This window comes from Danio rerio, chromosome 6 (assembly GCF_052040795.2).
Source record: "Danio rerio strain M-AB ecotype USA chromosome 6, GRCz13ab, whole genome shotgun sequence".
NCBI classification, from domain to species: Eukaryota; Metazoa; Chordata; class Actinopteri; order Cypriniformes; family Danionidae; genus Danio; species Danio rerio.
In genome coordinates this window covers 42,588,484-42,613,189 of record NC_141026.1, presented here as the reverse complement: position 1 = coordinate 42,613,189, position 24,706 = coordinate 42,588,484, and the positions used below count along the sequence as shown (strand labels likewise).

Below are 24,706 nucleotides of genomic sequence, written 5' to 3'. Positions count from 1 at the left end.
GAATTCTGATTTTATAATTCGGAATTGCGACTTTATAACTCAGAATTCTGACTTTATAACTCGGAATTGCGACTTTATAACTTAGAAATTGTGACTTTATAACTCGGAATTGCAACTTTAACGTAGAATTCTGACTTTATAACTCGGAATTGCGACTCTATAACTCTGAATTCTGACTTTATAATTCGGAATTGCGACTTTATAACTCGGAATTGTGACTTTATTATTCAGAATTCTGACTTTATAACCTGGAATTACGACTTTATAACTCAGAATTCTGACTTTATAACTCGGAATTGCGACTTTATAACTCACAAATTGTGACTTTATAACTCGGAATTGCAACTTTAACTTAGAATTCTGACTTTACAACTCAGAATTGTGACTTTATAACTCATTATAACGCAGAATTCTGATTTTATAATTCGGAATTGCGACTTTAACTCAGAATTCTGACTTTATAACTCGGAATTGCGACTTTATAACTCAGAAATTGTGACTTTATAACTCAGAATTGCAACTTTTAACTTAGAATTCTGACTTTATAACTCGGAATTGCGACTCTATAACTCTGAATTCTGACTTTATAATTCGAAATTGCGACTTTATAACTCGGAATTGCGACTTTATAATTCAGAATTCTGACTTTATAACCTGGAATTACGACTTTATAACTCAGAATTCTGACTTTATAACTCGGAATTGCGACTTTATAACTCGGAATTGCGACTTTATAACTCGGAATTGTGACTTTATAAGTCAGAAATTGTGACTTTATAACTCGGAATTGCAACTTTAATTTAGAATTCTGACTTTATAAATCAGAATTGCGACTTTATAACTTATTATAACGCAGAATTCTGACTTTATAACTCGGAATTGCGACTTTATAACTCGGAATTCTGACTTTATAACTTGGAATTGCGACTTTATAACTCGGAATTGTGACTTTATAACTTAGAATTGCGACTTTATAACTCAGAATTCTGATTATATAATAAATTATAAGATTTTTTTAATTATTATTCAGTGGCGTGAATGGGCTTTCATGCATACAATTTATTTATTTAAAAAGACCATACAAGAAAAATGGTTCATAAAAAGATTACAATCGGAATTGTATTGCGTATATAACACGTGATTTTTTTTAACTTGTTAAGCAAAAGTGTTTCGTGTGTTCCATTTAAAATGTTGTTGTAGTAAGGCTTCCGGGACAGCAGATGGCAGACCAGATTTCTCCTCGTCTGGATTGTTCTGAGATGCTGTTTTCCTCTCACTTTGTCAGCGGTTTAGACTGCATTAAATGTTAAATGGATAAAAAGAAGCAGCCATACAGTGTAACAGCGTCTTCGGTCAGTCTTTTTTTTATCTCTATGGTAAAATACTCTTTTTAAACAGATCTCGAGGGGAGTATTTGAGCTGTTTTTGTTTTTTAGTTAACGTTAGCTTAGCTGGCAGGATTACATTTGGTGGCAGTTTTCGAATCAATTAAACATCTCGTCTAATGTCTACATTTGATTTTCATTTCAGCTGGTTGATTTGAAAGCGGAATTATATCGGAAACAAGAGCAATTTAAGCACGACAGACTTGGCCAAGATGCTGGAGGAGGTGCACAGAAGTCCAAGACCAAGATAAAAGTAAGACGAGAACACTTCGTGACATCTAAATGTGATTGTTGGTGATAAAGTTGGTTTTATATTGACGAATTCGTTCAGTGACAACTCGTGACACGGTCCCCTATGTTGTTTACCATGCAACTTTGAATATTCGGTCAGAAGTAGCAAGCATGACTTCAAAACAACATTAACACTGTTTAACGTTAACTGATTGTAAACAATGTACTTTGATAGTCATTGGCTGCTAATATGATTTCCCTATTTAGAATTTGCAAAGAATACTTTTTTGAAAATATAATATTAAGGAGAAAGTCCTAATGTGCGAATATAAAACCAACTTTACCTCAATTTATTGGAACATTATATAAACAAGTACTTCTGATTCTGCTTACAGAAGCCTAATATCTGGAGTAAACAGAATGAAGGAGTCAATGCTCGAGCTCAGAAAGACGTTCAGCAAACGGCTGAAGAAGAAAACACACTAGATAAATCTAGGTGAAACTACCTCTGGCAATTTTTTCTTTCTTTATTCTGTTTCTGTTCCTTCTTCGCTATTTAATTTTCATTTGCTTTGTTCACTGGACACTCAGGGACCGTAAAAGTGTCATATTATAGACAAGTCACATTAAATTGAATGAGTGTCAACATACAAGAATGCAAAACAAAATACCAAACCAATTAATGAAAAAAAAAAGATCAGCAAAAGAAAGTTTGCAGGTGACACTTTGGTTGGTAGTTAATGCAATGGATTTCAGGTATAGGCATTGCTGTTTTGTAACATTGTATTTGTAGCAAACAATAGTCACATATTTTAAAACCAAAAAGCATTAATTAACTAATGTTGAACTAATACAACATTTCCAAACCATTTATCCTAGTTAAGCTCTAGCTAATATATATTAAAGTTTAAATGGTTAAACTTTTGCTTTTAAGAGTATTTAACTTTAGTTTGTACATTGTGAACTAATTTAAATGTTACTCTTAGTTAATCTAAATAAATCTAACAAATGCTAAAAAAAGTATTATAAAGTGTTAATATAAAAGCATTAAAGTACTGCTTTTTTTTAAAAATAATTGTATTGTTTTAAAAAAAAATGTTATGCATATTTACTGTATTAAAAACCAAATAAAAGACCAACCAAAGAACACCCACCCTATCTCAACAGAGCAATACAAATACATACACATGCGAAAATAAATAAATAATAATAGTTATAAAATAATAATAAAATAAATTAAATAAAAATAAAAAGGGGAAATTTTATTAATTACGTTAAGACAATGACAGTTCATCACATACATTCCAATGAAACAAAATATATATATTAAAATAAGTCATAACAAACACAATGCACGTATTAACACGGTCAAATATCGTTGAAACTTACACAGTATGATCCCATTGTTTGGTGTTACTCAACGGTCAGTCCATTCTCATCTAAAAAAAAACGAAAGAAGAAGTCCCAAATCTTGTGAAATATGTGCAGCATATATTATTTTAAAAAGAAAACAACTCGTGAACGTGCATCCAAATACTTATGATATAATGTTGATTTGAGTCCACACACTCTATTAATTTCAGTGCTGACATGTTGTAATGACTCTATAATGTGCTATAAAATCATGTAATAAGTGCTGAAAATAATATATATTAATTAAATATTTGTACATAAAATATAATTTTATGTAAAAAATACTATCATATTAATGCTCTGCTGATGCGTGTCTGTGTTCTGCAGGCAAAAACTGGAGGAAAAGGCACGTCTTTATGAACAAATGACGAAAGGAGATTTCCCAGGTATTATGCTGGCTTGAATCCCCAAATACATGTTTCACTTTAACCACTTTCCAAAGGACTTTGTGTATTTTCTAGCATAAAAAATATCTAATTATACATTTTTTTTTTTGTCTTCAGATGAGGAGACAGAAAGTCTTTTTCTGGTGGACTTCACCCAGAAGATCATTAACCAAAGGAATGAGCCACAGACACGCACTGCAGATCGAGATGGAGAGGACTCTGATGTAAAAGTCCCTGTTCCACCTCCACAGAACACAAATGAGGAATGGTACGATGTGTATTACGGTACAACGTCTTATGAGATTTAAAATATTTTTTGGACTCTGAACTGTGGATTTTCTGTGCTCTCTCAATTGCAGGGTGGACTATGTTGATGCGTTAGGACGTTCTCGAAGATGTCTGAGGAAAGACCTACCAGATTTTCAGAAAATGGATGAAGATCTTCACAATAAGAGGTGCCTTTTGTCTTTTTTTCTGCATTTTTAATTTAAATTTTTTTATTTTTTGTGTGTGTAACTTAACATTGTGCTTAATTTACATTATTGTGTGGTACAGGGTGACTGGCGCTGACAGACACCTGTTATCTGAAGACATGAGGAGAGAAATGCAGAGAGAGGAGTGGGAGAGAGAGGAAGAGGAGCAGATGAAGAGGCCTGTCGGACCTATTCACTATGAAAATATTAGAGACCAAGGTGAAGAAACACTGAAAACCCATGCTGTATGTGTTGAATTATCTCAGAGCTTGAAGTAAATCTGCACAGTGTCTGATGTGGATGTTTCTGTGTCTGTTTCAGAGGCCAGAGAGCTGGGAGTTGGGTATTTTGCTTTTGCTCATGATGAAGACCAACGCAGAAAACAGAGAGAAACTTTGGACATGCTGAGAGACCAGGTCAGAACAACAAAACTGAAGTGTCAAATATGGGAGTTTTCCTACTCGAATGCCAATATAGGGCATCAAAACAAGTGCTAAACAAGTTAGACAGCATTATGCTCTTAAACATTTTGTTTTGGCTGAAATGTGGGCAGTATCACTTGTATATTTTATATTCAAAGTGTATTGTGACTAGAGATGCACTGTATTAAAAATTCTGTCTGATTCTGATAAGCTAGTAATTATATTATATTATTGCCCATAAAATGTCAATTATTTTTATAATCTTTCGTCTATATAGAAGTTAAAAACAATTATTTTAATTGGTACAAGTATTAAGAGGGATAACATTATTTATAAGATGAAAAAATTGTGGAAAGTTTTACATTGTTTAAATTATTATTTCTAGAGATACACTTCATATTCAGTGTTCAGTAAGCATCCTATATCAAGCTTGTGTATATCTAATCTGAACAATAAATAATAAATAAACAAGTTACTGGTTGGCTTACAATTATTTGATGAATATTTAGTTCATTGCATATTTTGACAGGTATATTTTCATTTATTATAACAAAGCATATTTGTTATTAAGAACCAAAAAAAAACATAAGTTTTGAAAAAACCTGCTATTTTAAAATAGTTAGATTAAATAATTTAATGAATATTTGTGCTTTTCATTTCTTGCAAATGTACACTATAAAGAAGTGAGCTCACCAAATTAAAAAAATATTCGGTTGAAGTGTAAATAAATATTTTTGCCATTTTCTTTTTCCCTCTGCAGACCACAGAGCAGCGCAGCAAACGAGAGCAGCTGAAAGAGAAGCGGAAAGCTCTGCTTGAGGCCCGGCTTGCTAAAGTGAGAATGAGAAGGATGAAGAATGGCAAGATGGAGCCAGGGGATGAACAAGTTGGTGCGTTGCTGAAAAACAGTTATGACATTTATAGGTCTTAATATGCTTTAAAGAATGTTACATGTGTGTTTTTGTGTTCTAAAGTGTATATATATATATATATATATATATATATATATATATATATATATATATATATTTGAAGTAAATATTATTAGCCCTCCTGTGAATTTTATTTTTTAAATATTTCCCAAATGATGTTTATTTCTTCTTTTGGAGAAAGTCTTATTTGTTTTATTTTGGCTACAGAGCACGCATCATTATACAGTGACTTGCCTAATTAACCTAATTACACCTTTAAATGTCACTTTAAGCTGAAAACTAGTATTTTGAAAAATATCTAGTATAATGTTTTGTACTGTCTTTGTCACAAATAGAAGAAATCCGCTAAAACTATTGTTTTAAAGTGTGTTGGGAAAAAATATTTCCGTTAAACAGAAATTGGGGAAAAATATACAGAGGGGCTTATAAATCAGGAAAGCCAATAATTCTGACGCAACTGTATGAATAGTTTGTATGAATAGCAACTGTATGAATTATTTCTTATGTTCTCTTGTAGCTCCTGCTGCTGATGTTGCTGAGATTGATGAAGATGACAAAGATGAAGATTTGGTTGGACCTCCAGCACCTGCAAAAGTGCCGAAAGTGGAGGTGGAAATTCAGGAGAGAAAAGACACCAAACCTGGTGTTCCTCATGTAAGAGAATGGGACAGAGGCAAAGGTACACATTAATACACACCATATTTCTTCTTTTCACCCTCATTTATTTCACGTTTTTACATTTGCATTGGTAAAGAAGCACAGCTTAAATGGTTCTCTCCTTTTCCAGAGTTCTCCTGGGGTCAGTGGACCAGTCGGCGTCGAGAGGAGCGAGACTCAGAGTTTGCTCCTCCCTCTGCTTATTTTGCAGAGGACAGAAGGGCAAATCACAGCAGAGCAGGGCAGAGCAAAGGAAAACATGGCTTCAAGTGGCCTGAATCCCAAAACGCAGCAGAAAGACACACAGAAGATAACACATCTAACCCTATATATGCTTCTGAGATGCCCACATATACACAACCTTCTCAAACACAGACTGCTCAAACACAGAGTCTGGATGACCTGCTGTCCTACTACAAACACTCCACATGAACAAGTGCAAGCCAAAAAATCATGTGGTAACTAAAGAAACTGCTTCTGATTGGATGTGTTATTTTCAAAAGGGACTATTGAACTGTATAAACATGTAACTTAAATGCTACAATAGAATAAAGTTTGAGCAGAGTTTTGGTTTGATTATTTTTTTTAATCAATATCTGTCAGTTGTCCCGAAGTCAACACTTTTTAACTATTATTTATGAAATGTTTTTTTTACCAGGTTGATTATGCTTGATCAATAACCGAAAGCTAATGTTCTCAGCATTCCTGTTCTAGTGATTGTTTTGTTCTATTAGTCACTGTATGTTCTTAATATACTTGAAATCCGAGCAGATTAAATGTGTTTTTTGCATTATAAGAGCGCTGAGCAAAGTTTATGAGTGGCACCTGACTGCAGTGTAGCTGTTTAGTTACTGAGTAGCTTTTAATGAGAGTGCTTTACAAGTTACTTAGTTCACAGGTAATGTGTGAGTGGCTTTCTCATGTCAGTGGAAAGAGGACACCTAAAACTAAACACATTGGACAGAATTTCACCTACAGCCAAATAGCAGAAGAGTGGCCTTTGATCTGAAGGATATCCTGCCTCCGCAAGAATGTATGTGTGAGCATTTTGTATATCCAGAGAGAGTGGCGAGAGGAAACACAGAGAAAACAGAGGTGAAAAGAGGAGATTAAAGAGGGTTCTTGTGGAATATTGAGAAATGATCTTCTGTGACTTTTTCAGATTTCTGGTTTAGTCCCTTTTTGAAGATAGAAAAGCTGAATCCTGTTGAATGCCACGACGATGGTAAGTAATTATTTCGGGTTGTGATTATCACATGACTATGCAGTAATATGCTGTACAGCTATCTGCTTTACATGTAATGAATGTACTTGAACAATATGTATTAATCTAGTTTTAAGTCTTAAAAGAAAGCAGAGGTCTTGCATTCTTAAAACCACAGCTCTAAATAAATACATTATTTATTTAAAATAATATTCTAGGTTACTTGAGAATCAAAATGAAGTTGTCTTAAATTATTTATCATATCTAGTTATCTAAAGATATAAATCAATATGTGAGTTTGTTATAAAGAAATATCTTAAGTTACGTCGGATGATAATTGTTAAATCAACTTATTTACTTGCAAATCCATTCTTTGTTTAATTATTCATTAAGTTTAAATATAATTTATAATTATTATATTGTTGATTGTTAAATGTTCTTTCACAATGCCATAACTATAAACATTATCTGACTGTCAGTACTGCTTATTCAGTTTGTTGCTTAGTGGATTAATGCTGTTGTATTTAATCTAACCATACTGTTATTTTATAAAATACAAAATTATCATTTTATCTCTAAGTTCCAGCTCATGCATTTGCTAACAACAACTGAGTATTATAAATAAATGTTTCTGTGATTTAGGATGATTCGAGTGCAGAAACAGTGCTAAGTGTGAGTGCAAACAGCATCAGAATTACTGACGTCACTCAGGATGGAGACGTTCTGACGTTTGCAATCACGTCCCAGAAAGTAAGAGGCCTAGCAAATGCAGCACATGCTTTGAGAAATCTTGAAATATTGTTTCTTACTATTATTTACTTTGTCTTCAGCTGAACAGCAGTGCTGGTGTGTGTGTTTTCCGAACATATGAGGACTTTGACTGGCTTCAGCAGAGTTTTTTCTCACAAGAAAATGTTCCTGGACTTCAGGGAATTATAGTGAGGGAATTCACGATTTATATGTTATGGAAAGTACAGTTTCCTTTAAAAGCATAACATCTAAGAAAAGTGGAAATTCAAGATCTTATTTTTTTAATTCACAGTTTCCACCTTTGCCCTCAAAAGCATTTCCATTGCAGTCAAGCACACAGGCCAAAGCACTCAAACAACTTGGTGTGTATTAGTTCTGCATACACTCCCAGTGTAAATGTATTTAGATACAATTGATGAACATAGATGAGGGAATGTTTAACACAATTTGTAAACAAATTTTTCTCAGCTTGTTTCAATATTTCTTTTTTCTTTTTTTTTTCTAACAAACTTGATACATTTCTACTGTGTTCAGGGTTTCTGGCTCTGGGACAGAATTGGCAGAGTTATTGTAAGGCTTTGGAGTTTTATCTCCAGCAGGCGGCGACACATCCTACTCTCTGCAAGTGCAAAGCACTGGACAGCTTTCTTACAAACTCTGAGGTTTAACACACACACACACAAACTGACTGTGTTATATGCATCTAAATAACTAAATGTATGCAGCGTACAGGGCTAGACATGCTGGTGAATCCAACTAAAACCAACTTTGTATTGGAAGATGGTTGCTGGTTTATGTCTGGTTAATGCATCTCTAGTCATGGTCCGCATGCTGATGACCAGATAACCATCTTCTATATGATAAAAAGAAGTTTAAAATGTCATTCAATTATTCATTTTCTTTCGGCTTAATTCCTTATTTGTCAGGGGTCTCCACCGTGAATAAACCAAATGAGAAACACCCATACAGTCATTCACACACACGAACTCCACACAGAAATGGCAACTGTCTTGGACTCAAACCAGGGATGATCTTGCTGTGAGGCAACATGACAGTGCTACCGACTGAGCCACTGTGCCACCCTAAGTTTAAAATATTTAAATAATATTTTTTCGTATAAATATTAGCATTAAAATAACTAACATGAGTATTTATGTTATTAATATGGTAATATTTGGTGATATTTTCTTTTCTGTAGTCCAGAATTTAAAATATACAAATGAGTTTGAAGTTAGTGTTTCTCTTTCATTATTTAGGTAATAAAGATTATTTTTATAATGGGCAAAAGTATCAAAATTGGACAGTATGGGATAGTTACACCTTGTTAAAAACAAAAGTGAAGTCATGGGGTATCTTTTATATGTATTTTGTGACTTTTTGTGCATAAACCCCATGTAATAATTACAAAAAAGGCTTTGTTACTCATCCAGTGTGGAAGAGATAATGTCAACCGACCAGAGCTTCACAGATGTTCTGTTAAACTAAAAATAGAAAGGAAAAAAAAATTATGACAACAACTTACAATTTTTATATACTTTCAAAATGTAAGACATTTTATTGACCTGTCAAGTGTTGACAATCTGTTGGTGGTTGACATGAACTACAGGTTCTTAGGTGTCAGTTACAGATTTAAAAAAACAAAAAGCCAGGAGAAAAGATTGTAAACAAACATAAAGAACATTTCCAGGAAAACACGTGTTTTAAATATAGTAATGTAGCCTACAAAAAGCCTTAATGAACTTCTTTGAATATCTTTTTACTGTCTTAAGCCATTGCAAATTGTACTTTGTACAGGCATGTCTTTGGTCAGATACTTGAGCCATCTCTGACCAGCAGTAAATCAGCTCCAATACAATAAAAATAAGTTGAAACAACTGATCGAAACAACTGATCGAAAAACACAGACAATATGATTGTTTTAACTGGATTCTCTAGCACAGAAAATAAGTGTAAATGCTTTGACTATGCTTTTCAGTGATCAAAATCTTTGCTGATAAATGCATTTTGTTTTTGCGTCTGTTTTTTTTTTTTGGTTAGTCTCCTGGTAAACAGAAAGGAAAGAAAGGAATCTTTAATCGCCTCAGTCAGGCTGTGGAGGAGATGAGGAAAGAAAGTCATAAGGTCTGTCATGAGGTTTTTGTTGTTTGCAAGCCTTTATACAGTTGTTCATAATACGTTCTGATAAACCTCTATTCAAACATCACCGATAGACAAAAGTGATTTATGTCATTTATAAAATATATACAGTTTAAGTCAGAAATATTAGCCCCCCTTTTTTTTTTCCCCTCAACTTCTGTTTAACGGAGAGAAGATTTTTTTTCAACACATTTCTAAACATAATAATTTTAATAACTCATTTTTAATAACTGATTTATTTTATCTTTGCCATGATGACAGTAAATAATATTTTACTAGATATTTCAATAGACACTTCTATACAGCTGAAAGGGACATTTAAAGGCTTAACTAGGTTAATTAGGTTAACTAGGCAGGTCAGGGTAATTAGGCAAGTTATTGTATAATGATGGTTTGTCCTGTAGACTATCGAAAAAAATAAAGCTTTAAAGGGGCTAATAATTTTGACCTTAAAATGGTTAAAAAAAAAAAAAAACTGCTTTTATTCTAGCCGAAATAAAACTTTCTCCAGAAGAAAAAATATTATCAGACATATTGTGAAAATTTCCTTGCTCTGTTAAATATAATTTGGGAAATATTTAAAAAAAAGAAAAAAAAAATTCAAAGGGGGGCTAATAATTCTGACTTCAACTGTAAGTATATACATCTCTCTCTCTCTCTCTCTCTCTCTCTCTCTCTCTCTCTCTCTCTCTCTCTCTCTCTCTCTCTCTCTCTCTCTCTCTCTCTCCTCTCTCTCTCTCTCTACAGTATGTATATATATATATATTATATAATATACTTTTTTTTTTCAGGATGTTGACAACTTCTTTCAGAACGAGAGAAATAAAAACACAAATCTGGCTGCTTCGTCAAAGGTTGCCACAGAGGTATATTATTTAAGCAGTTTTGCAGTTTCTATCTAGCTAATGGACTTTTTTTAATCACTGGGCACTTCATCTGGGTTTTCATCTTTCAATAGAAATTACTGGACGTTGTGATGACAGAGCAAAGTAAGCCACTTAATGAAGCTTATTTGCATGCTTGTACAGTGCACATGGTTAAGAAAAACAGTAGGCCCTCCCTGTATATTAATATTATATGTATGTTTTCCAGAGCTTGCTTTGGCCTGTGGTCATTTCTCCACATCTCTTCATCTTTGTGTGAATCAGGATGACGCAGCTGCTGTTGCCTTCTCCAAGTTAGAATTCATGGTCCCACTTTATATGAACTACTATGTACTTCAAAATAAAAATACAATGTACTTAATGTGTTGATAGTGTATTGCAGAACACTAGAACCTATGCTACTGAGGTGGAATAAGGGTAGTTTCGTGGTATGAGTAGGTTTAAGGGTGGGTTAAGCTGTAAGAGATGGTCAACAGTGTTATTACAAATGTAGTTACATGCATGTGTTTAATCAAGCATAAGTACAATTTCAAAACATATTAAGACAAGTACATTGTAACAAATGATTAATATCAGTGTAAGTACATATTAGCTAAGGCCACTTAATATAATGTGGGATCGAGTTTACTAAATAAAAAGAACATTTGCGTCTGCATCAATGTGAATGTTCTGTAAAGAACACATAAAAATAAAGGTTCTTTATTGTGACCTGTGGTTCCATGGAGAACCTTTAACATCTGTGGAACCTTTTCATAGCACAAAAAGTTTTCTAGATCATCAGAAATATTTTACACTATGAAATAATGGTTCTTTGAAGAACTACACTAAAATATCCACTGTGGAAACAAAAAGATGTTTTACAATCTTTATTTTTAAGAAATAGTGAAAGTACCTGTATACCTGCATGTTTACATGAATTTTTAAGAATAATTTAGTTGTTGTGTCTTTTAGGGTTTGTTTGAAACTGTCGGATATTATCGAGGCTATAAAGGTAATGACATTTTAAGCAAAACTCTAAATACGATTTAAGGATTCTTAGACTTTACTGTATTTTTATATAAAAATTCACTATTTTGTTTTTTAGAGAAACTTTGAGAAAGTTGCCAGCAACAACCTCTCCACACTTGGTTTGGGTCTGGACCTGGAGTCTCGCTACCAAGAGGCAGAGAAAGTATGTTGCATGAAATCCCTCAAAATGATTAATTATGTGTGGTGTTGTTTTTTAATGCATTGTTTAATTTATTATAGTAACCTTTTAGATAGTATGAACAGGAATTACCAGCTATGTAATGCCTTAAGTAATGTCATACAGTCAGCTTGACCTCCTGACATTAGGCATTGAATTTCTTATTGAGATGTTCATCAGTCAATCTCTGAATAAATAAATAAATGAGAAGGTACAGTGCATAATGCTTTATTAAACCTTGTGTCTTATTGTGACTTTGGAAGTGACTCAATTAATTAGTATGTCTAAACAAATGGATTTTGAAAAATTCGGAATGACCAAGTGGATGCTGCACACTGGTGGTGGTGTGAAGAGACTCCCCTCATGATTGTAAAGCGCTTTGGGTGTATGGCGATACACAGTAAATGCGCTATAAAAATACACATTAAACGTTACACATTACTTATAAAAACAGTCACTTGTCACAACTGGTTCACCTGGCAGCACTATGTAGAGTTAGAAGAAGTTGACAAGCCACTCACAGACCAGTGTTATTTTAATATTGAAAACTTTGTGAAATGGCATTTAATCTTTGATAAAGATTAGTTTAATTCTATTGTGTTATTTTTTTAAAACTGGTTTCAATATATACCTTAAACATCTAAGTTTTAGTTAAGTATGGGCTTAGTTAGTTAATAAAAATTTTATTATGCTTTTGTTTCAGTTAATGTTTTTTTACATTTAATTTAAAGCACACATTAACCGAAAGCTGCGACCATTTTTTTTTCATATTGTGATGCAGTTCCTAAAGAAACGGAATATTAAATGAGTAAACAGTGGGCGTGGCTTGTTTTTTCTACTGCTAGCTGACTAGATGTAGTAAAGTAGGCATTTCTTTCAGAAATATCTAGAAAAGGGTTTCCGGAGAGTTATTACAACCTAACAGACTATTCCACCGCCTGACCAGTTCTATTTGTCATCAAAACTGAGAGTTGCAGGGGCGTGGTTAAGTATGTTAGCCACACCCAATACCTTAGACAGACGTAATCTGACAATTTAACTGAAAACAATCAGGAAGTACAATATCAGATTTCAATTGAAGATTACAAAGGCAAACTATTGTTTTTCTTAATGACATGCACAGGTGACTTCATGACCACAAAGCTTGCAATGTAAGCTTACAAAATCAATATGTTTTGATTTCATGTATACTTTGTGTCAATCATTTTTTCTTTTTAGTAATCTATAATAACCCTTTCTCAGTCTAATAATCTAGTGGAGGGAATAAAAATAGGATGTGAATGAAAAGGCTCTCCTTGCCTCTACATTCAGTAATTTCTACGTTACAGGAGATGCTCTTCAGACGAACCTGTAAACTGATCGAGCTTGAAACTGTCAAGAAGAGTACGGAAAAGGCCAAACCCCATAAAAGAGAAGTGGTATGTTTCAATCGCTCTATCTTCCATTCATTAACTGTCTACGTCATGTTTAACTGGAAAGTTCAGAGATCACACCTTCCGGTGTTTAATACTGTAGATGGAGGCGTTTCAGAAAGCTGTTGAGAAAGAGTTCAGCCTGATTTCATCTGTGGCCAAAGAAGAGGTAAATACAGTGAGTGATGAAGCCAAAAAGTGACCTTTTGACATGACGTCTACTTCTCCATTTTCACCCTATGTTGATTACACATTGTAGATTTACTGAGGGTATAATGTTATTATTGGACTAATCTAATGTGTGGCAGATTGAACGTTTCCACGCCTCCAGAGTGAATGTGCTGAAGAGCTTCATGGTTTGCTGGTGTGAACAACAGCTCGACACAGCTAAGGAGTGTGCTCAACTCTATTCTCAGCATCTGGAAGCTTTCAAGAACATGTACTCCGAATAAACGCCACACAAACAGGCTGTAGATGATAGGAATTTGCCTGATGTTATCAAATTTTTGCTAGAATAAAAAGGAGATCGTCATAAAGTAACAAAAGGGATCTGTACATTTGTTTATTTTATGATTTAGTCACTACAATTGCTATGCATTGATATTTAAAATTTACCTAATATTTACCCCAATGTATACATTTTATTTCAATAATTCAAGCTCTGTTTGTTTACACTAATACATTTTCATTTTAAAACACATAAGTTTTGCTACAGTTACGTCTTCCGTCCACACTACTCCAGAGTTTTCCAGACCTGAAATCTGAGGTGTTTTGGAAATGCTGAAGAGGTCGTTTTGGTTTTAAAACGCTGCTGCTCTGTGTCAGTGTGGATGGGGTAAAATGGAGACATCTGAAAACAAAAGTGTTGCTACACACATCTGATTGGGGATTTTTCTCAATATTAAGTACAGAAAGTTCAGTCTTGCACCCTTTCCAGAAGTTCAAGCTTCGCAAGATTGATATGGAAAACAAACTCCAGAGGACACGTCGGGTAAAAACAGTGTAGTTTATAATGTTATTTGCATCATGCTGGCTATTGTTTTACTATCTTAACAATAAAATTAAAACATCTGCCTATTTTCATTTTGATATTACCTTAACAGACAGTAAAAATGTTGAGGCATCGTGTAGCTATATATTTATATGACCGTCATCTTCACTGGATGCATAATTATAACAAAACAGAGCCTATAACATCACTGCCTCCTTTAATTTTCTTCGAAAAATATGAAACATACCCTGTCGCTTTTGCTGAATATCAGTTTTAATCAATAATGGCCATTGGAAAAGTATAACGTATACAATAAGTTTATACAATATAGGAAATAAAGGCAAGCAATCAGTCAAATGTGCAGAATCAGTGTAAGCAGTTAAATAAATTAATATATTAACTTATCATAACGATGAACTGAACGTGGGAATGTGCGCAGCTCCACGCTAGCTTTATGGCTGGCGTACGCACATTTTTTGTGCGTGTCTGTTTTATTTCCATTGGCGACTCCTAGAGGCAGTTGTGTTAAATTGCACTCTACAACGTGTCTTTGAGCCGTGCAATGGCAGCTGTATGAGACGGGTTCATCTAGCAGGTTATAAGGTTTCCATACCATACAATTGACCAGCCAAACATTAAAGCGCAATTTGCAGCGGTCGCCTGTTTTCCAAATGTAATCAGAGCAATCTACTGCACGCACATTGCTGTAAAGGCACCAACTGAAGATGAATTTGCATATGTGAATCAGAAACATTTCCATTCAATAAATGTGCAAATAAAATATGGGGGGAATTAGTTCATCAGACGCTGGATTCATACCGAGTTCATGCTCAATCATGTCAAATCATGTTGACATGCGTTTCACGAGCTGCGCCACTCAGACTTTTAAGGGTACTGCAACATTTTGCATCTATACATCTCACTATTTCTTTTTTTAATCCACTCAGTGCGATGTTCAGACTTAACTGTGTTAACCGCATCAGCTAAAGTCTCCCACTCTATTTTTTTCTTTTGTTGTTAATTCCGGAGGACAAACTTGCAAATAACACAGTTTTTCTCCTGTCTACCTCGGAAAGCAGCACCTTCAATTCACATTCTGTTAAAAGTTTCTCTTCTTGCTTGATTTTGCCATTGCTTTTTCGTTGGGTTTTGCCAAAGTACAGTCATTAGCATATTCATACGGAGGAGGAGGCAGGGAGGGGTTTTGCGCTCATGCATGTTGCGCTGTTTCACGTTCATTCAGATGTACAAAAAGAATATGCGTGAGATTCGGCATACGCAGTGTTTCATACATCTGAATTTTTTTCTGCGTGCGCATATTTACAGCTTTGTGCGTACGCAATGTTTTAGTATGATTTCCATACAAGTCTTCGTACATGAGGCCCCAGATGAATTAAATATCACGTTTAACAACTATAGTTGGATGAAATCCAGCGGAAGATCCTTGATGAACTGTCTGACGTGCGATGTTCTCATCTGGGGAGGTGTGTGCTCAAAGTACCCGCTGACTGCCTGGAGCTTGCATATGCTGCAGCGCATGCCAGACTGCGTGTGTGGTCACCTGATGTGCGCTTTCAGTGGTAAAGTGTGGACAGAGATCTTTTCAGAAATGCTAGGTGAAATGCCAGTGTGGACGTGGATCATTCTAAAACGTGTTGATGTAAACGGGGCCTCAGGGTTAGAACTTTGAACTGTAAGATTGCTGTAAAGCAATAAAACCCATGACAGTTTGTAATTTACAGCCAGAAAATGTCACAGTGGAGGTAATGGTTGAATAATTGGGTCATAAAAGAAACATGTTCATTATGGACTTTATTATGGACTTTATCTTATCCTAGCAGTGGACACTGGATGGTCTGCTCAGACTAGTCCTAAAATGTATCTGTCTATTTTTTAACGTAGGCTGGTCTAATTTGAATTAATTATTTATTTACTTTTTTTAAAGATTTTATGACTCAACACTTGCATTTTATTTGACAGTATCTACACTTGTGCATTTACAGAATACTTACCTATTAAAGTACTGGGCATAATACATTTTTTAAGGGTTACAATAAAGTTTGCCCAGATATTGTAATCATTACAATAAGTATACAACTGGTGTAAGTCAGAGATGCAATTGAATTTGAGAAAGTTTAATAATCACATAGTGTTTTTCATAATCATAGGTCAAGCTAGAAAACCTAAACGTACAAAGTCACCATCTATGGTTCAAAAAACTTTTACATGATAAAAAAATGTACAGCGGGGTTAAAAAGAGTATTGAATGTAATTTGATTCCTGGGATTAATATTTCTAAAGGAGCTGTTGACATGGAAAAACAAAACAAAACAAAACAAAGAAATCTAAACAATTAGTTGTGTAAATAACAATGGAATGACACAAGGGGAAAGTACTGAACTTCTAAAATGTATGTCATACTTTATTTTAAAGGCTTTTTTGTATTGGAGCTTATAGACGCCTCTCATATGGAGAATGAAGTCACATGCATTGCTCAGGTGTGAGTTTTTCCAGCCTGATCTCATGAGAAAACGTATTTTACATTTTGCCAGTTTTGTGGGTAATTCGTACGAGTTTAGTCGTACAAAATTGTACGATTTTAAAAAGGAGGCGTGGCGCCTAACCTCACCCTAAACCCAACCGTCATTGGGGGATGAGCAAATCGTAATAAATTGTACGAATTAGATCATACGAATTTGCCACTAAATCAAAAAATTATGAATTGCGTGAGATTGTGTTGGTTTTTCACAGACTTCAGTGGAGTGTAAAACTCTTAATGGTTCTAATCTGTGGGTCTCGTCTGTCCAAACTGATCTTTATTTTGTATTGGATTCAGATCAGGTGATTGGCTGGGCCACTGTACAACTTGATTTTCTTTCTCTGCAAGCATTTAAGAGTTTCCTTGGCTGTGTTTTGGATCATTGTCTTGCTGAAATGTCCACTTTGGTTTCATCTCCATCATCCTGGTAATGTAGATGTTAGACTGAAGCAGATAACATGAATTTACAGTGAGGAAGGGCAGAGGGTTGCTGAATAACTACTGAGAGATTTCAGCTGCTGTGTGGGCTTTCACTGCCTTTCTACACCTCCCTTTTTTCATGTGTTTAATACTTTTCCCTGCGTCATTTCATTTTATTATTCATTACTTAATTTATAAACTAACTAGTTTTGTTCATATATCATATATGGATTTCTTTGGTTGTTACCAACATCTTGGGAAAATTCAAGAAAGAAAACGGCACCTTTATATACATGTTTTCTGAGAAAAATGGTGACATGTTCAATACTCACTGCACGTTGTATCATGTATAGTTACAGTCATAGATGAAACATATTTCATATGAGAATGGCATTTAGAATGCCAAATAAATTAAAACCTTTTTCTTAATAATTAATACTTTTAATTAAACTTAGCGATAAATGATATTATAGTAATTAATTATATTGTAAAAATGATTCATGTAAAATCAGTTTTACATGAATGCCCATGCATGACTGTTCTATAGTGATAATAGATGTGCTACCACTAAAAACTTTTCAAGTCATGTCAACTTAATCTAACTGACAAAACAATTATTTTGTATGACTTATTGATTTAGTTAAAACCTTTATATAATAAGCTAAAGTACCATGAAAAACATTTGTCTTCGAGACTTTTTTGTTGTATCATTCTATAGTGTGCTATGACTGCTTTAAATCATTGAGTTTTCTTCAGCTTCCTCATATGAGCACCATCTTCCCTTTGCAGTTTTTATTTCGGCTTTTTTTTTTTTTACAAGGAATGCAGTTCTGTAATAGGGCATCTTTAGGGAACTTTAAAAGATCTCTGAAGTGAAATGCCAGACAAACATGATCCCACACATAATAATTTTCTCCAAACGCACGTTCAGCATTTGCTGTTTTGTTCTCTTCATCCAGTATCAGGTTAAATTGAATGCTATCACCAATGGCTTGTGCTCTCCAGACAATTTGATTATTCCTGTAATCTATGAACCTGCTTTCTTCAATCGTTGAGTAATTCTGGAACTTCTCATCGTCATCAGGGCTGTGAACGAGAACAGCGTACATGATCTCCTGCTTGTAAAACACTGTCTTATACTCTCTGAGGACTGGGTCTCGGCCTCCACAAAACTGCTCCTTGTATGCTTCCATCATTTTATTTAGAGAAAACACAAATCGGAAGTTTCCATAGCGGGATTCGTGAATGTGGAATGCAGGCGATGTAGTGAATTTGCTCAGGAAAGCCTCCTGTCTTTCTCTTTGTTCTTGGGATCTGTTTGGGAACACCTTCTCCAGATAACGCTCCTCTGCTGCTTTTATACACTCTTCATCAATCTTCAGGCTCCACCATGAGAACTTCAGATCCTCACCATCAGCCTTGAATCCCTCTGAATCTAGAATCCTATCAAGTGCATCCATGTGAGTAGCATGACTCACCTCTGAGGTGTGAAATTCTACAGGGGTTGGATAGTTTGGGATGCTCCTAGTCAGGTAATCACGCAATTTTAGTTCATAGTCTCTTCCATATTTTTTGAAGTCCTCAATTAATTTTTGTGCAACAGTGTCATCCTGAAGCGCATTTTTTAACTCTTCTTTGCTAATGTGACCATCATGGCTGACCTCAGAAGATTCGCGATCATTTATTCTCACTCTGAACACATACTATAAAGAGAAAATATCAATTATATTCCTTTTATTACACATCAAGATAATTCAATTATTATTTCACATTAGTTTATATGTTTTTTCTTGAAAAATTTTACTTTTAATGGTGAGACTTTATTTTGATGGTCCCTATTGCATATTTTGTTGTCTAAAAGTTGCATTGAAACTACAAGCCAATTAATTCTCATTTGAGTATTAGTAGACTGTCAGTTTAATATCTGCTGATACTGCTACTTCAACAGACATTTACCCGACTATAAGGAAACTTTGCAAGTACATGTCAATGTATACTAACCCAACCTAATAGTCTACTTATAATATAATGATAATAAAGTGTGACCTTTTTTTAATTGTTCAGTCATCACATTTGGTAATGCTTTTTTAAATTTGTTATAACCCTACCCCCAACCCAACAGCCTACTTATAAGCTAATGAGAATTAGTTGGCGTGTAGTTACTTAAATTCAGCAAAATGTGTTAAAGGGACCATCAAAATAAAGTGATTTTAATCAGTTAATAATTAACTAAAAATAAAATAAATCGCACTTCTTCGTTTTGTCTGTCTTTTTCTGAACGTGCAGCATTTTAAATGAAAGCGTGCAGTCCCGAATTGGGGACATTCCATTCAAAAGAACTGAATCAAATCATTTCAAATAATTTTGCATGACAAATAAGCCATATCCACTGTAAAAACAAAGTTATTCTGCTATTTTAATGTTATCACAAGGATGTATTGGTCACACTTTACAATAAGGTTCATTAGTTAATGTTAAGTAATGCATTTACTAACATGAACAAACAATGAACAATACATTTATTACAGTATTTATTCATGTTAATAAACGTTAGTTAATGAAAATACAGTTGTTCATTGTTAGTTCATGTTAACTCATGGTGCATTAATGTTACCAAGCATGGACTTAAATGTTAATAATGCGTTAGTAAATGTTTAATTATGATTAATAAATGCTGTACATGTGTTGTTCATGATTAGTTCATGTTAGTAAATGCATTAACTAATGAACCTTATTGTAAAGTATTACCGATGTATCTGTGGCTAGAGATATTTTTAATTCATTGAGATTTCTATATTTTGAAAGACTTTTTCATATTTTGTTCATGTATTCCATACAGCATTTTCAACACAAGTCATGGAAAGATTCAGATTTGTCTGGATTTTTTGAGGTTATTCATTGTCTACTATACAGTCAATAGTTCATTCTAATCTACTTTTAATATCTGAAGGATAAACTGAGGAGAGTGTCTCATTCTTTTTTAAAACACATCACTGATCATAGAAAAAGGTGGTTGCTTGTTTGCTCTTGTCTGTCATACTGCACTAAGCAGAGCTCTGGCAATCAATCGGCACAATGTTGATTCAATGCAACATTTGTATACTTTTTTTTGTTTTTATTTGTGACTGTTACTAATAGTTGTAAGTATTATGTTAGTTCAACAAATGATCAGGAAATGCTTACCTGTTTTGCTGCCATTGCCATTTCTGTGAGTGTTAAGCAAACTGTGATGCTGTTAGTGCTGATATAGACGCTATAAAAAACTGAAGCTAGTTATAAAAGTTTTCATTCAGCCACGCCTGTGAGGGCAAGGCTTTACTGTGATGAAAGCTAGTAGATGAAATGAGAGAATGACTATTCATTCATTTTACATTATTCATCTTTATGATATATTAATTTGAAACACTGCAATATAGCCTATTTCAGTGAACTTCATTGTGTATTTTTTCTGTGTACAGTTGAAGTCAGAATTATTACCTCTCCTGAATATTTTTTCCCAATTTCTGTTTAACAGAAAGATTTTTTCAGCACATTTCTAAACATAATAGTTTTAATAACTGATGGCTAATAACTGATTTCTTTTATCTTTGCCATGATGACAGTAAAAAATACTTTTACAGATATTATTCAAGACACTTCTATACAGCTTAAAGTGACATTTAAAGGCTTAACTAGGTTAATTAGGTAAGCTTGGGTAATTAGGCAAATCCTTGTATGACGATGGTTTACTCTGTTGACTATATAAAAAAACATTTTTTAAGAGAGCTAATAATATTGACCTTAAAATTGTTGTTTAAAAATTGTTTAAAAATTAAAAACTGCTTTTATTCTAGCTGAAATAAAACAAATAATACTTTCTTCAGAAGAAGAAATATTATAGGAAAGACTAAAAAAATCCTTGCTGTTAAACATTTGGGAAAATAAATGAAAAAAAAAAACAATCACATGGGGCTAATAACTCTGACTTCAAGTATTGAACAGAAATGATTTACAATAAGATTTATTTCACTAGAAGAAGTGGCTTTCTCCACAAATGTAATAAAAGTATAGTAACAAGGTCAAACACACATCTGAATATTTAAACTTTTAAAATAGAGATAAATGGTATAGATGGATGGAACGTTCTGACAAAGAAAATCACAACAATTTCATAGATGCAGGATGCAATTCAAGTTTTATTGCCACATGCCAACCAGATGTGTCACTAATGGCAGATATTTCAACTTTGTCGGATGCCAATGTTAGTACCTCTACAGTCCAACTACAGCACCATCTATTGTCAGAGTCACTTTTAAAATGCATAAGCCAATTGCAACAAACAATATATGAAAGAGAAACAACAATAAAAGTAACAGAAGTATTTAAAGGCCTTTGATTTACATATTTTCACTTAGCTGATGCTTTCTGTCATGTTTAATGTTGAGCTGTTTTAAACCCAGCTGTTAATCCTTAGGTCTGTTCCCGATTGTTCCATACATTTCCTCAGCATTATATTTTCTCTGCAGTTTGACATATGTTGAATTGTGATCATCCTGAAAGACAGTTTATCAACAATTGCTCGCATATAAATGTGTTGTGTATTAAAAATGTGGATTATAGGATACTAGCACTCACGCAACGTACCATATTATTTTCCACATTTATCTCGCCAGTCTCCATTTGTGCTTTTGCGTGAGCTTTGGGAACAGTAAATACCTGAATTAAACATAGTTAATTAAAAGCATTATGACTTGTGTATGCATATAACGTCTAAATACTGACATTTGTGTATGCAGTAGATGGCAGCAGCTCCTGCTGAGGCTAATACCAAAAACAGCACAGAGATCAACACGCTGAGACTCGTCTGAGAAAATGCTGAACTTTCAGGCCTTTCTAATGAATGAATAGAGGAAAAATAGGTCGAAGCACATTATTACAAAATATTCTATTTAATCTTTACTCATTAACTATTAATATACTGATTAATTGCTTTAACCCTCATAAGACATTTGGGTCCATTTTGGCCTGGAAGAGACATGCAAATATCTAAATGTTGCACAGGTTTTATTGTGCGAATAATATTTATTAAAAAGTGTTTAAAAGATTTTCTAGTTCTGGGTTGCGGTTGGAATGCCGTTCTCTGTATAAATCATCTAATTGGTGGTTCATTTCACTGTGGTAAACCTTGATAAATAAGGTACTAAGCCAAAGGATAGTGAGTGAATGTTTTAAAACCCATCATTAAATAATCTTTTCCCCTTAAAGTTATACTATTATGTTTTAAGAGTTATATCTATTTATTAAAGTCACGTTATTATTGACCTGGGGATAGGCTAAGGAGTAGCCTACTATAGGTGTCAGAAATACTTTTTGTTTATTATTTATGATGTATCATCAAATTTTAACTTCAAAGGGCACCTATGGTGAAAAATCTACTTTTCAAGCTGTTTGGACAGACGTGTGTAGGTATAGTGTATAGACCGTCATATTGGGGTGATATAAACACACCCTGTCCTTTTTTTTCTTAAAAACGGTGGACCAATTGGAGTGGTTTTCAGACCGACCGCAACTTGACATAGGAGTGTGGTCCCCTTGCAACCAAATTGATTGACAGCTGCGTATTAACATGTCCCTGTAGTCACGCGCATAATCATATCAATAAGACAGGACGTGCGGAAAGCAATCAGGAATAAAAGGTCTGTTCAGTTTGCTAGGATCATCAATCATCATCAAATGTGATCAAGAGTGAGTTTTACAGGTTTAAAATGCTTTAAAATAGTGCACATGTATAATGAATTACAGCGATCCGCTTCAGCTTTACTTTATCAGCAAAGCTGCGTGTCATAACACTTATAAAAGAAGACGCTTCAATCCCGGTTTGTGGACATTAAATCAGGTTTATTTTGTACATTTTACATAACAGATACCCATACAGCAGTGGAGATTAACCTGCGTCCTGTCACATTTGCGTGCAAAAAGATTGCAAAGCTAAATGCGCGCATTGTCTGTGCGTTGTGTGACTCGTCGTTGCAACTTCCCAAAAAATGCATCAAATACTCATTGGTAAAGTTCTTACTATAGTATTTCTCACAAACGCTACATGAGATCTGCTTCCTGTTGTCTGAGGCAGCCGAGAGAGGAGAATAAGGCACGCTGAAAGCCACATAGAAACGGTGGGCGGGGAGGACTAGCATTAAAGGTGCAGTACAACAAAACCTTTATGATGCTAAAAGGTATAAAATAGAAACTTAGAAAAGTTATAATAAAAAATCTGATGGGTGTTTTAAACTGAAACTTAACAGACACATTCTGGAGAAACAAAAGACTTAAATTAAATCTGAAAAAAGGGGTGGTCCAGAGTGTATTTTTAAGGCTTGGTTGTGTTTAGAAGATGCAAAGTAATGTGTGCTCATGCTTCATTTGTTAAAAATCACATCTTTTTTTATATATCTAACTTTGATTATATACAGCTACTCAGCTAACATTAAAACGACTGACATATTTCCTAGTTCCTCCAAAGGCCCGCCCTCAAGAGGCTCTGATTGGTCAGCTAACATAATGTGCTGCGATTCGCGGATCTGCTCCATGTCACCAGGAAGCGCCATGTCCAGTCCAAGTATGCCACACGCCTGCTTTTGAGTGAAGGTCCCGGCTGTTAGATCGCCCCCTGGGGGCTGGCTGCAGTACAAGTCATAAAGCCCACCTCCTTGTTAATGAACGAGACTTGAGCCCAAATAAAAAAATCAATTACACTTGTAATTGCAAGTTAAATCCTCTCCTTGCAATGAAATGTCCCGAAAGATGGTTTTAGTTCATTAAGACACTGATTATCATGCTGATATAGGTTCTGATCTTCATTTTTTGTAAACATTATGTTTTTAGGCAGTAATTTAGTAAATTAGTAGCAGTAAATTAGGCAGTCAGAGCTTCGGGGGGAGATTGAAGTATTATTATTCGATTGTTGTGTTATTTGACTAGATAAAATGAGTTGTTCAGCAGTAAGCACTACTTTCTGACATACAGGATCTAGTGGAACACTATTCAGTAAGGTCAAAGCTTTATCAGACTTTATTAGTTTGCTGATACACGCCTAGCCGTGATGAGGAAAATACAGGTGATGGCTATCTAGCAGTAATTATCTTTATGGGTCTGAAATTATAATTAGGAAGACAAACACTAATGTTGGCCGATCTCCACATTGATCTTCTAACGTTATTATTTATTTAAACTTGATTTAAATTTAAGGACGTCTCTGACATATTGAGTTTCGGCATGTTATCAAGTTAATTTACTGAATTTGCTGTTG

At 34.2% G+C, this 24,706-nt stretch overlaps 5 protein-coding genes across 7 annotated transcripts in view; 3 read left to right on the top strand and 2 right to left on the bottom strand.

Moving 5' to 3' along the window:
* The window catches only part of pfkfb4b (6-phosphofructo-2-kinase/fructose-2,6-biphosphatase 4b), a 514,755-nt gene that overhangs the window by 68,235 nt on the left and 421,814 nt on the right, over positions 1-24,706 (top strand). The window lies entirely within an intron of this gene.
* On the top strand, positions 1,211-6,464 carry ccdc174 (coiled-coil domain containing 174). Of its 2 annotated transcripts, none has more exon segments than NM_001013488.2 (11): positions 1,211-1,352; positions 1,531-1,638; positions 2,012-2,112; positions 3,357-3,415; positions 3,533-3,683; positions 3,775-3,870; positions 3,971-4,107; positions 4,210-4,304; positions 5,071-5,200; positions 5,760-5,921; positions 6,030-6,463. In NM_001013488.2, coding segments are annotated over 11 exon segments (1,383 nt in total). In that variant the 5' UTR covers positions 1,211-1,310; the 3' UTR covers positions 6,332-6,463.
* Positions 6,121-14,548, top strand: si:dkey-28n18.9. 2 transcript variants are annotated; one of them, XM_087257752.1, is made up of 15 exons: positions 6,121-6,932; positions 7,062-7,124; positions 7,746-7,853; positions 7,934-8,041; positions 8,146-8,215; positions 8,388-8,515; positions 9,891-9,974; positions 10,781-10,855; positions 10,948-10,978; positions 11,082-11,166; positions 11,825-11,864; positions 11,958-12,044; positions 13,388-13,477; positions 13,575-13,640; positions 13,780-14,548. In XM_087257752.1, exons 2-15 carry the CDS (start codon positions 7,122-7,124, stop codon positions 13,921-13,923), a joined length of 1,119 nt encoding a protein of 372 aa, XP_087113878.1. In that variant the 5' UTR covers positions 6,121-6,932; positions 7,062-7,121; the 3' UTR covers positions 13,924-14,548. The 2 variants fall into 2 exon arrangements, with proteins under 2 accessions (XP_087113878.1, XP_087113879.1); XM_087257753.1 differs by lacking the exon at positions 6,121-6,932 and adding an exon at positions 6,941-6,994.
* Positions 16,255-20,659, bottom strand: LOC141386324 (uncharacterized). Its single transcript, XM_087257754.1, has 2 exons — positions 20,605-20,659; positions 16,255-19,124 (listed from the first exon to the last, which is right to left on the bottom strand). Exons 1-2 carry the CDS (start codon positions 20,623-20,625, stop codon positions 18,183-18,185), a joined length of 963 nt encoding a protein of 320 aa, XP_087113880.1. The 5' UTR covers positions 20,626-20,659; the 3' UTR covers positions 16,255-18,182.
* LOC141386325 (uncharacterized) overlaps positions 20,651-24,706 on the bottom strand; it is an 8,602-nt gene continuing 4,546 nt past the window's right edge. The window contains exons 3-5 of the mRNA XM_087257763.1: positions 22,183-22,293; positions 22,045-22,097; positions 20,651-21,953 (exon numbers count right to left, since the gene is read on the bottom strand). Of these exons, the coding sequence (XP_087113889.1) occupies positions 21,864-21,953; positions 22,045-22,097; positions 22,183-22,293 (254 nt within the window). The 3' untranslated portion in view covers positions 20,651-21,863. The remainder of the gene's footprint in view (positions 21,954-22,044; positions 22,098-22,182; positions 22,294-24,706) is intronic.

Coding starts and splice junctions, on each gene's coding strand:
- LOC141386324 (XM_087257754.1), bottom strand. CDS start 20,625: ATGGCAATGGCAGCAAAACAG. Junction 19,125..20,604: donor TGGCAATGGCAGCAAAACAG/GTAAGCATTTCC, acceptor TTCTCTTTATAG/TATGTGTTCAGAGTGAGAAT.
- ccdc174 (XM_087255551.1), top strand. CDS start 1,311: ATGGATAAAAAGAAGCAGCCATACAGTGTAACAGCGTCTTCGGTCAGT. Junction 3,871..3,970: donor GAAGATCTTCACAATAAGAG/GTGCCTTTTGTC, acceptor TGTGTGGTACAG/GGTGACTGGCGCTGACAGAC. Junction 4,305..5,070: donor TGGACATGCTGAGAGACCAG/GTCAGAACAACA, acceptor TTCCCTCTGCAG/ACCACAGAGCAGCGCAGCAA.
- si:dkey-28n18.9 (XM_087257752.1), top strand. Junction 8,516..9,890: donor GCTTTCTTACAAACTCTGAG/GTTTAACACACA, acceptor TTTTTTGGTTAG/TCTCCTGGTAAACAGAAAGG. Junction 9,975..10,780: donor TGAGGAAAGAAAGTCATAAG/GTCTGTCATGAG, acceptor TTTTTTTTTCAG/GATGTTGACAACTTCTTTCA.